A 13,016-nucleotide genomic window follows, 5' to 3' on the forward strand; every position below is an offset into this window, starting at 1 on the left:
AAGGCATGCCTTGTAAAGCCATATGTGTTGCACCCATTAGTGAGAATGCTGTACCCCTCAGAATATAGTACCATACCATAAATGTTTATACTGTAAATCTACCGAAATGTGCTTTACTGAATATAATATTGACTGTAATTTATTGTAATTCAGTACCACCACACAGAATGCAATATTGTGATTTTGGAATCTAAAAGCCTTTTCCTGTGAATCTACACCAATTCACTAGCTATTGTGTGGCCAGTATTATACTGCAATTCAGATCCACCCCATAGAATACAGTACCATACTATACATTTGGAGTGCCAAAAACCTTTTGTGGGTGCATGGTCTTGTTTTGCTCATTAACCCATTTGAAGGTGTGCCTTTTAAGAGGCTTTACTTGTTGAAACCATTAGTGCTGTACCAACCTGAGTGGGAAAGGGGGTCACTTCTTCACAACCTGCTCCAGTTTCTACACTGGCAGGACAAGGGCCAACGCCACCATCCCATATCCCTACCCCCTTCACCAGACAACAACAATGACCCAGACCTTTCCACATAACCACCCAACCCACCACCCACGATGTCTCAGAAACAGCTTCCACCTTCGCACCCCCAACAAATCCCTTCCTTTCCACCTCCACCCCCTCCAAACCCCTGGTCAAATGGGAGCTGGTTTTGAGAGAGGCCATACAACCGGAAGACCCCCGACCTCACAACTCCAGTTCTCAGATGACGACGTTGACCCAAACTGGACAAAAATGACCAAACGGAGAAGACCAGATAAACAACAGACCAACAAGTGACCACCCCAGAACCCAAACCCAGACCCCAGAAAACACGACCTGCCAAACCCCCTATCCCCTCAGAGAAACCGTCTCCCTCCCCATCCATTACTTCTTCTGATTGCTCCTCCCTGCCCCTTACTGTCCTCTGATTCCCCACTCCCACCACCAACTGCTCCTGACCCACCTACCATAACTCCTACTATTCCTGACTACTCCCCCTGCCCCTTAGCGACCCAGATCCACACTACCTAGCCCTCCGTGCCCCTGGTCCCGCACAGTAGCACTCCAGCCTCAGTCCAGACCACCTGCACCCTCTCAGCCATTTTCACCACCCCCTTCCCCACATGGAGTACAATGAGATTGCAATGCCTATCCTCCATGTTGTGAGTTTAATAAAAAAACAAAAACATTTGTGAGCATCTTTTAGAGGCCGTTTTATGGGAGACTGCCCCCCGATTGGACCAGCCATATGACACCTTGTACAAAAACATTCCAGGCATTCTCTGAAAGTGTACACACACAACACATCTCACTTGAAGAGTTGTCACCTGGATGTACACTGATTTGGAAGATATTATGCAAATGTGAAAATGACACTTTTTTAAGAGACATGTTGGTTGCTGAGAGATTTTTCCACATTTGTTCGAATTCAAGTAGTGTGATTTGCCAAATGAAAGCCAATGAAATTCATACAAGTAACAATGACAGATGATACCTTCTATTCTTCCTAAATTATTATCAGGACAAACTTTTTTTTGAAATCAGTCAACACTCAAGCTACAACTATGTCAATGAATGCTAAATCACATTAATAGTAAGAGAGTAGTGTTATTATAAAACGTGTTTCCCGAATGTAGATGTTATTGTGCTCTAAATATACGAGTCCCATTCCACGAGCATGGCTGAAGATCTATGCCAGTGTCAAAGGATCAGCACCTCTCCGACCCTGCGCGCTCCAGTTGTCATGCGTGTCAGAGGGACAGCTGGGGCAGGTGCATATCAGTCTTATAATGTACAGCTAATTTTGGAGGATACCTGCAACCCGTATGTATTTGATGTAGCTGTTCGATACAGTTTATACTTCACAGTGTGTCCAAAAGCCTAATTTTCTATGTTATCATTCAAAATATTAGAATGGTTTCACATTAGCTGTAACGGGGGAAAAAAACAATGTATCCTATTGAATATGAAAACAATATTTATCTCTTCTGGTCCAAAACGTTTTTATATCTCCCGCTTTAACGCCCCTTCTCAAAATTGGCAGATTTTGTTGGTAAGGGAATCTATGTTTACAATGTTAGGTCTACTCCTGAGTGCAGATAGAAGCCACGGTTTGTTGCAGAAACTTCAGCGCACGGAGAGAGGGCGTAAAACCTTCGCAAAACTTTCCTCTATTCCACAGCCAATGGCAAGGCCCGATCTATAAATCTAGCCCTCTGATTTGCTTTCCTGTCCTGTTCCTAGCCTGACTGACAGCCTGCAGGATATCTTTTTTCCTCCGTCTTTAGTTCCAAGGGCTCCAGTGAGATTGAGAGGGGGCAACACTTCTGATCAGAGGCTCAACAGCGCAGGGCAGTTTCTTCAGAGGAGCGAAGAGGAAGAGTGCGCGAGAGAGGGTGCCCCATCCTTCACACAAACTGGAGGAATCCACACTCCAACACTAATGGCTGTTTGAGAAAATAATAATTTCCCCCCCTCTCTCTTTCTCTGGGACTTTTGGCTACTAGTTCTCTCCTAATCAGAAATTGTCACACGTATTTTTTCAGTTGCTCTTGAAAAATTAATCCGCCTTTGCCGTGGACGTCCCTGGCGACCATGGATACCCATATAAGATGGAAAGTAAAACGGAGGATAAAGGACGCGCAAATCACTTTAGCAATAATTCTACTTTTTGTCACATCGCAAGCCAGTTCAGGTAAGATCCCTTTCGGACACCGCAGCCTGAATTTTTTTGCAGGCTATTGCTGCTTAGCACTTTTTGTCCCGTCTTCTGTTTTAGACAGTAAAATGTTCTCATGTGCAACAAGTCCCTATCATACCCTTGTGTCCCGGTAGCAGCAGCATTTGTACGCCTCTCTAAAAACGTGCTTTAGTTGTCTGGTTTCTGGAATGTGGTCCACATTATTGGTGTCATAAACTGAAATGACCGGGGGCCCGGTCAAGGATTTTAAATGGCACTGGTGCTTGTTCGCATACTTTGTCCTTCATAGTTCTCTCCAGTTTGTTGTCAAAGTTTATAGATTTGTTAAGACCCGATGCATTGAAGACTTGCAGCGCCAAACGAGAACTCATTTTCCATGAACTTGTGCCAAAAGTTTTCTCTCTCATCCATTCAGATGAATTTCGCTGCCTCCGGCGATGGATTTGTGCATTCTGAAAGATGGGGTCATCTATAGACATCTATAGTGCTACTTCTGATGCACATATTTTTGCATACATTATTAGTGTCTTTAAAACTTTATTGTGTTGGGCGCACATAGGCTACACGTTGCCATGGGGTTTGTAGGCCTAATTTATAGATATATAGAGTATACCTTTTATTTCCTGCCTAGTGTTGAGTTGATCAACCTGGAAACAATGCCCCGTATCACTTTTTATGGCACGATATCATCTTTCTTTTTTTAGGCCTACTTAATTGCATTTTATGTAGCATAACTGGAAAAAACATTATGCAGTTTTTGTGGATATGATATCAAAAAGGTAGTAATTGCCTTAGTTTTCGTATATGGCAACATTTTGTCTTAAGTTGGTATTTTAAACTTGATGACAAGGACATCCAACACTGTCCTCCAGATTCCCACATGAAACAGTAAGTCAAAGGGGTATTTATTTAATGAGAAACAGAATGGAGCTCAGCTCTCGTGAGAGGGCGTGCCCGTCCATCGTCTGAAGTAGCAGGGTGGAGCCTATGGATGCGCGTGGACTTTTCTGACATACCTCATAACCGCTATAACAGTGCAATGTCTCTGTGAATTCTTCAAGGTTATTTAAAAAAAAAAAAATACATCCCATAAATATTTGTCTGGCAATCCTCCAGCATTCCAGCTGTCTGTTTTATGTGCCCTGTGATGACAAAACAAGGTTATTTATGATCACTTGTAACCTAAACTTTTTTTTGAAAACAGTGTGCCTGTGAACCTATATGGTTTTGCAATCATGCTGTTTTACGCTGCTTTTCAACACCCTTATTAGAATGTCAAATCACTGTTGGAAATGAATTGTATGAGTTAGGAATGAATGGGATTCATGATATCCTCATTGGTTCCGGTTTTTGGGTTCGTCAATGGTTATTTGGACATTTGCTTATCAGGATTAGGCAAAGGCTGTGCTTAAACCGCTTCACCTTGAGTGATTTGTAAGGGGGGCTCTGGCTGAGAGTTTTCCTTATGCGAGGGAGGAGACTTCTTTTTTTTGCCCGGACCTCTCAATTTCTAACAGGTATGAATACAGAAGTTAATCACGCAGCTGACCAAATTACTCAAGATTTGACTTCTGGGCTAACAGAGATTGCATGTAGCTAGGTGAAGGAGGGGGGTCCGAGCCATGGACAGGAGCAGTGGGGTGGGAGTATGAGTCAGGCCAAGGCCTAGTGGCCTGGCCTACATATATTCTTAGCTCACTGGACTGCCTGGCATGGTAGGTGGCTGAATGGTGCTACAGTGGAGCTCTCAGTCAGTCAACCAGCTGGGTCAACCAGCCAGCCAGTCAAAAGGCTGTTACATAAACAGATAGCCTGGTCTGTTCTCTCCACATACCTCAAAGGACGAGGCAGAAAAAACCCCCACATCTGAGCTGAAGATGCGGCGAGCTGGAGTGGATTCAATTAAATTCCCTATTTGACTGGAATTTGATAACCTAATTTGATTTCCAGTCAACCTAAGTTGCATGGACGTGCACAGACATGTCAGAGTGGTGTGCTAATGATGGAAACAAATTCATATTCATGTGAATTATCAATGCAGACCGATAGTTGATTATTGCCTTTTGGGTTACACAAGGGGTTGGCCTTGAACTTTTTCCCTGTAAAAGAAATGGCCAGGTCTCTCTCTCGAAAAAGAGGTCTTCTGTTTTCAAATCAACCTGGTAAATTAATGGTAAAAAAAATCCAAGGGCTGTGGTCTTGTTATTGGTTATATGTCATTGACCGAACCATACCCAGTTCCTAGCAATTAATTATATATACACTAAATGACTGACAGGAGGCGCTGTTTTGAAGCTACCACACCTCCATTATTCTAGAAACCATTTAGGAAACTATATAAATGCATTTACTCATGTCTACATTTGTTTTTGCCAGGTTTATTCTATTCCAGACACCTTAATGCATACCTTTAAATTATATTATGTAAGCTAAACATACGAATAAAAAAATATCTATACTTTTTTCCTATTAAAGTATAGTTTTTAAAAAGTACTAATTTTACTGTCCCCACTACAACAATAAATACTTAAATACGTGTAAATTTGTCCTTGAAACATTAAAAATTATATACTTTAGAATTCCATTCATTCCAAGGGAGTACTGCTTTTCTGAGGAGTGCCAATATGGCCACTCAATGGCCAAAACATAGCATCGACATTACAAGGTTCATATACATCATTAGTTCCGAGTCATGTCAGAATAGCTCCAGATGACTTGAAGAGTTGGACTGGAGTTTTACTAGGGTTATAGGGCGTTGGACAGAACTCACCATGAAGCTGCTGGCTGCTGGCTTTAATCAACTCTTAAAGACCAACAGAAGAAAACAACCAGAGTTAAATGATTGCCTGTGATGCTGCAACACTTCCTGAAACCAGTGCAAGTATGAGTGAAGTTTTAACTCGGTATTGGCTAGCAAGAGCCTAGCAAGAGCCTTATTTCATTGCTATTGTTGCCAATGTCACCCTAAGCAGTTTTTTATACAAAAATGTAACCAACAATCATGAAAATATTTATTTTACAGGAAATAAACATAATACATATTCTAGCTAGATTATCAAGAATAACTTTTAAACTGTAACATACATAGTGTGTAACAGCTGTTGAATTCCACCAGATTACCTGATTAACAGGTTACAGTGCAACAAAATACCCCCGTATCAAGATCAGACAGGTCTCGACTAGGTTTGCACGTTTTGGGGAATATTCCGAAGTAGAAACTTTCTGTGGGAATTAACCAGAATATATGGGAATTACCGGAAATATATGAAAATTAATACAATTTAAATGTAGTGGCTGTGTCTTGATTGTGGGATTCTAGGATTTTTGCTCACCGTTCTTGTGATCATTTTACCCCACGGGGTGAGATGTTTTTTGCATTTTTGCATATATTTGCCATATCATAAGGAGACAGAAACATACAGTGCCTGACAAAAGTTTTCACCCCCCTTGGTGTTTTTCCTATTTTGTTGCATTACTACTTGTAATTTAAATAGATTTTTATGTGGATTTCATGTAATGGACATACACAAAATAGTCCAAATTGGTGAAGTGAAATGATTAAAAATAATAATAAACTGAAAAGTGTTGCGTGCATATGTATTCACCCCCTTTGCAATGAAGTCCCTAAATTAAAGTCCCTAAATTAGATCTGGTGCAACCAATTACATTCAGAAGTCACATAGTTAGTTAAATAAAGTCCACCTGTGTGCAATCTAAGTGTCACATGATCTGTCACATGATCTCAGTATATATACACCTGTTCTGAAAGGCCCCAGAGTCTGCAACACCACCAAGCAAGCGGCACCACCAAGCAAGCAGCACTATGAAGACCAAGGAGCTCTCCAAACAGGTCAGGGACAAAGTTGTGGAGAAGTAGAGATCAGGGTTGGGTTATAAAAATATATACCTGAAACTTTGAACATCCCACAGAGCACCATTAAATCCATTATTAAAAAATTTAAAGAATATGGCACCACAACAAACTTTCCAAAAGAGGGCCTCCCACCAAAACTCACGGACCAGGCAAGGAGGGTATTAATCAGAGAGGCAACAAAGAGACCAAAGATAACCTGAAGGAGCTGCAAAGCTCCACAGCGGAGATTGGAGAATCTGTCCATCTGTCCACCACTTTAAGCCGTACACTCCACAGAGCTGGGCTTTACTTAAGAGTTGCCTAAAAAAAATAAGCATACATGTTTGGTGTTCGCCAAAAGGCTTGTGGGAGACTCCCCAAACATATGGAAGAAGGTACTCTGGTCAGATGAAACTAAAATTGATATTTTTGGCCACCAAGGAAAACACTGTGTTTGGCGCAAACCCAACACCTCTCATCACCCCGAGAACACCCTCCTGATGCTGCCACCACCATGCTATGGGGATATTTTTCATTGTCAGGGACTGAGAAACGAATTGAAGGAATGATGGATGCCGCTAAATACAGGGAAATTCTTGAGAGAAACCTGTTTCAGTCTTCCAGAGATTTGAGACTGGGACGGAGATTCACCTTCCAGCAGGACAATGACCCTAAGTATACTGCTAAAGCAACACCCGTTTGGTTTATGGGGAAACATTTAAATGTCTTGGAATGGCCTAGTCGAAGCCCAGACCTCAATCCAATTGAGAATCTGTGGCATGACTTAAAGATTGCTGTACACCAGCAGAACCCATCCAACTTGAAGGAGCTAGAGCAGTTTTGCTTTGAAGATGGGCAAAAGTCCCAGTGGCTAGATGTGCCTAAAGAGAAAATACCCGAAGAGACTTGCAGCTGTAATTGCTGCAAAAGGTGGCTGTAGAAAGTATTGACTTTGGGGGGGTGAATATTCATGCACGCTCAAGTTTTCTATTTTTTTGTCTTATTTCTTTTTTGTTTCACAATAAAACATATTTTGCATCTTTAAAGTGGTAGGCATTTTGTGTAAATCAAATGATACAACCCCCCCCCCAAAAAAAATTAATTTTAATTCAAGGTTGTAAAGACAACAAAATAGGAAAAATGCCAAGGGGGTAAATACTTTCGCAAGCCACTGTAAACCTTTTACCTTATCATAAGTAGACATAATTGCATATGATTACATCCTTCCAATAGAAAAAAAATGATTTAGTAACAAATTAAACTTTAATTAAATGAGTTGACTCTTCACATGGGATGATTTCCATGAACAACAAAAGAAAGGGAATATTGAATGATCCCCAATGATCCATTGCATCTCCCAAAAACATTTTCAACAGAAACTAAAGCTTTAGTTGTCTCCCTCTCAGGGTTCCATGTCTTCTCCTAGGACCTCGTCAATGTCCACCTCTTGAAAATCAGACTCAGGCCTCATCTTCACTGTCACTTTCCAACCTTGTTGAGGATAGCTCGTTGTCAGGCTCAAAAAGCCTCACATTTGCCCAGATGGCCACCAATTTTTAACCCTTTTGGTTTAGACTGTTGCGCGATTTGGTGTGTGTGTTCCCAAACAAGGACCAGTTGCACTCTGAGGCGGCTGATGTTGGTGGGATTTGGAGGATGATGGAGGCAACAGGGGAAAGAGCCTCAGATCCACAAAGTCCCTTCCACCAGTTGGCTGATCAGATATGTTGGCACGACTGCCATATTGCATCTCCATTCCAAAGCACTTGCTTGGAAGTGTACTTCGCCAGTCTGCCAAGAACCTTGCCCTCATCCAGGCCAAGTTGGCAAGACACGGTAGTGATGACACAATAGGCCTTGTTGATCTCTGCACCAGACATGATGCTTTTGCCAACCTTTATTGGGGTCCACTGCATCATGTATGGGCTTCAGGCAGAAGTTTTCATGCTTTTTGATGTATTTCAGAACTGCAGTTTTCTCTGCTTGAAGCAACAGTGCAGCAGTTCGGATTTCTTCTCTTACATCTGTAAGCAGTCTGAACATCAGACAGGATGGCATTGTCTCCCCCAATCCATGCAATGGCTACTGCTATAGGTTTCAGGAGTTTCAGGCTGCTTACCACTCTCTCCCAAAATACATCATCCAGGAGGATCCTCTTGATGGGGCTGTCCATATCGGTATACTGTGATATGGCCATTTCTTGGAGAGACTCCTTCCCCTCCAGGAGACTGTCAAACATGAAGACAACACCACCCTAATGGGTGTTGCTGGGCATCTTCAATGTGGTGCTCTTATTCTTCTTACTTTGCTTGGTGAGGTAGATTGCTAATATAACTTGATGACCCTTCACATACCTAACCATTTCCTTGGCTCTCTTGTAGAGTGTATCCATTGTTTTCAGTGCCATGATGTCCTTGAGAAGCAGATTCAATGCATGAGCAGCACAGCCAATGGGTGTGATGTGAGGGTAGGACCAAGCAGCCTTCATGTTTGCAGCATTGTCTGTCACCAGTGCAAATACCTTCTGTGGTCCAAGGTCATTGTTGACTGCCTTCAGCTCATCTGCAATGTAGAGACCAGTGTGGCTGTTGTCCCATGTCTCTGTGCTCTTGTAGAATACTGGTTGAGGGGTGTAGATGATGTAGTTAATTATTCCTTGCCAACTAACATTTCGACCACCCATCAGAGATGATTACAATACAGTCTGCTTTCTCTAGGATTTGCTTTGACTGTCACTTGAACTCTGTTGAACTCTGCATCCAGCAAATTAGTAGATAAAACATGTCTGGTTGGAAGGGTGTATGCTGGGCGAAGAACATTCAGAAATCTCTTCCAATACACATTGCCTGTGAGAATCGGAGGTGAACCAGTTGCATACACAGCTTGAGCAAGACCTTCATCAGCATTTCTCTGACTACGTTCCTCTATTGAGTCAAAACAACTTCTGATTCCTGAAGGACCATGAGCTGTTGCTATCAATAAGGTGTCTGATTCATCATTTTCACCTCGAATAGAAGTAGAGGGACTTTTGTCAGAGGTTGCTTGTTGTGAGCGCTGAGGGAACTTTATGCAATTGGCCAGATGATACTGCATCTTTGTTGCATTCTTCACATCTGATTTGGCACAGTATTTGCAAATGTACACAGCTTTTCCTTCTACATTAGCTGCAGTGAAATGTCTCCACACATCAGATAGTGCCCGTGGCGTTTTCCTGTAAAGATTTGTAAAAACAAATTGGAAGGAAAAGGTTTTAGCATAAATAAAATTGAATTACCTTTATTTACAGAACAAAATACATCAATTCGTAGTCAAGAGCTCTGGAAAAGGTAATGTAGTGTTGACGTGTAAACGGAAATGCATCAACTCTGGTGTCGCTCAAGCAGTCAAATAGAGTAACGTTTCAAGCCTTAGTAATGCCAAGGTGTGGAGTCTTCCAGGCCAGTTTCATCTTCAAACATCCTTTTCTCTTTCTCAGCTTCTGGTCATCAGCTGTCAGATATAAAACACAGTGTTAGTAGTGTGTTAGGCAACTCTGTTCTTGGAAAGCAACTCAGTGTGTAGGTTCTTTCCAGCACTGCAGTAGCACACTTGCTTCAGCTAATCATAGACCAGACTTAAGACCTGGTTCTTTGAATGTGTGTTAAGTGATGGGCTGTAGCAAAAGCCTGCACACAGTAACTCTCCAGGACCAGAGTTGGAGAACCTTGGTTTGAACTTACAATATATTGCTGCAGAGTAAGTGTGCATAGGGAATAAAACAATATGGTGGAAAATGCAACAATTGAATGGCCAAAGCCAAGGGGTGCAATACTGTCGACCAACCACAAGATTTTGCTAAATACACATGAATGTAAAGCAAGGTCAACAGGAGTCCATGAACTAAACATAAAGTCAAACATTAGTTCAATAGCTAGCTAGCTAACTATGTATGAAATCATTTTTGCGAACTCTGTTAGACTGGGCCAAAAGACAGGAGCCCAGTGCCAAATAGGTGGTGTAGAGAAATGTGATTCTCGTTAACTAGCTAGCAACAACCCTAAATTTCTGCTACACACAAACTAGCTAGCTACCTATTCAATATTTTTATTCATCCCTGCTAGTAAGTTGATGTTAGTTAACGTTAGCTACATCTGGAGCTAGCCAAAAGTTAGCTGGCTAGTTAGCTAGCTCTCTTCATTCAGCTCAATAGCAAATAATTGAAATGTACAGCACACATTAGATGTTCAGACATTAGACCTACTGTACACTCTTAGAAAAAAGGGTTCCAAAAGGGTTTTATTTGCGGATGGATAGGCTTCTAAAAATAAACATTTTGATCTGAAGAACCCTTTTTAGAAGACAAGCATTCTTTGTAAGGCAAAGGGTTCAACCTCGAACCTTTAACACCCTAATAACAATTTTTAGATGGCAAGTAGAATTCTTTGAATGGTAAGAAGGGTTCTACACTGAACCATATATAATATTTCCCAGCCTGCTGTATTCACGAGGTGATTTTCAGAATTGTTTGTTTTACTGTAGTATCTGAGTTTTTGCATGTACATTGATTTGTTGATCAGTTTTATGCTACAGAAAGATAAAAAACATACCGTTTTCTAAACTAATCCAATCTGTTAATAGTTGGATTTATTGCACCAACTAGATTGAGGTAGTCTCAGTATATCCTACTTTGGCAGTCATTCTGAATGCAGGTTGAGGGGGATCAACAATTCCACTTGTTGGATAGCCTAACTCTGTCTGGATTACTTGGAGTGATTACTGTAAACTGTCAGATGTGGTGTGTCCGGATGTATCCAAGGACCTGGATTCAGTGCTGCTATGTATCAGAATCTGACATAAAATCTGACACATTTCTAGCTGATACTTTCGAAACTCCACTATTCAGGTCCGGAACGTTTGATGTCAAGATGAAATGACACTGTAAGACACACATTGATACAGGTCATTTCAGGCAGTGTTAGGGTACATGAGAAAATGGTCAGCTTTGATTTACAACTTGTGAAAGCTCTGTCGTATCAGGGCAGACAAACATTATAGTTAGCTGGTAACTCACACTAATGACTCCAGGTTCTCCAGGGGGTTCAGCAGTAAAGAACACATTATCATGACCTAAACCAGATAACCCCTCTATATTCCCAGGGAAGAGCTGACTGCTGGAAGCACACCCTGACCTGGAAGCACACCCATCTCTTTCAGAGACATCCATCCAGAAAACCTCTGGTTCTGATCAGGCTTACTAATCATCCCCTACTGTAGACTGGTCCCAGATCTGTTTGCACTGTCTTGCCAACTCATGGCCATGGGAGTTGGTAAGACAGCACAAACAGATCTGGGATCAAGCTAGACTTCACCTACACAGTGGAACTACTGCATCATCGTCTATCTTCAGATTAGAGGATTCTAGATGTCTATCTGTGATTGCTCACTACACATGCAACATCGTCTACATGGCAGAATCTAGGCCTATCGGTTTATCACGTCGTTGATTTTTACGTTTTCAACACAGTGTAACAAATTAAAAGAAATGTGTTGAGTAATATCATTCCAATATCAACACAGCTTTGGAGTAGCCCCAAGAAGGCACCATTCTCCACTGAAATTATATAAATGAAACAGTTTTTATTTCAGTTGTGATATGAAACAGTTTTTATGATTAGGCATACTGTACAAATTAACACGTTAACACTCACACATGATAATAATCTTTACTGATAATAATGTAAAGATTTTATCTGGAAATAATTAGCATATAATTAATAAGGGGTGTGTTGTTTCCTGTGGCTATTGGTTTGTACCATTTACTGGTATTGGCCTTTCTTTTGTTGAGAAATATTTGCATATGTCTTGTTTTCCATTTCTCTTTCCAAATTGGGTCCGGTATATTTTTTTTACACAAGCCTTAGGTCAATACAATCCAGTTTTAATTGTGTGGTGGTTTAATACAACATTTAGTTGTCCTAGAACTCGTAGCAAACAGAAAGTTCCTGGCCCAAACCTCATCAAAGATGGTGACAATGACAAGGAGAGAACAAAACAGAACCGTTCTCACAACTATCAAGACCTACGCTTTCTATAATGAAGTCATTTGAACTGTACAAGGATCAGATATATAATGACACAAATGTATTTCTACTAACGTTAATCCCACGTGTCATCAGAGGTAGCGATTGACCTCAGTTCAATGTTTATAGAGTTTATTTATGACCAGGTTATCTTCTCTTGGCATAAATGAGAGTACAGAGAGAAAGTCTGGTAATACCTTGAGACCAACAGGACACACATTAATCCATATTGCGATGATTTGCCTCAATTGATGCGATATGCCGCGGGGGCGGCAGGATATGCCACGGGGCAGCAGGGTAGCCTAGTGGTTAGAGCATTGGACTAGTAACCGGAAGGTTGCAAGTTCAAACCCCCAAGCTGACAAGGTACAAATCTGTCGTTCTGCCCCTGGACAGGCAGTTAACCCACTGTT

General features: G+C 41.4%; 1 protein-coding gene across 3 annotated transcripts in view; it reads left to right on the plus strand.

The window, feature by feature from the left end:
- Window positions 1–2,288: 2,288 nt before the first annotated feature.
- Window positions 2,289–13,016, plus strand: part of LOC112230892 (collagen alpha-1(V) chain) — a 127,192-nt gene continuing 116,464 nt past the window's right edge. For all 3 annotated transcript variants that reach the window (XM_042311160.1, XM_042311161.1, XM_042311162.1), the window contains exon 1: window positions 2,289–2,685. In XM_042311160.1, the coding sequence (XP_042167094.1) occupies window positions 2,586–2,685 (100 nt within the window). In that variant the 5' untranslated portion in view covers window positions 2,289–2,585. The remainder of the gene's footprint in view (window positions 2,686–13,016) is intronic.

Source organism: Oncorhynchus tshawytscha, linkage group LG33 (genome assembly GCF_018296145.1).
Source record: "Oncorhynchus tshawytscha isolate Ot180627B linkage group LG33, Otsh_v2.0, whole genome shotgun sequence".
Lineage (NCBI taxonomy): Eukaryota > Metazoa > Chordata > Actinopteri > Salmoniformes > Salmonidae > Oncorhynchus > Oncorhynchus tshawytscha.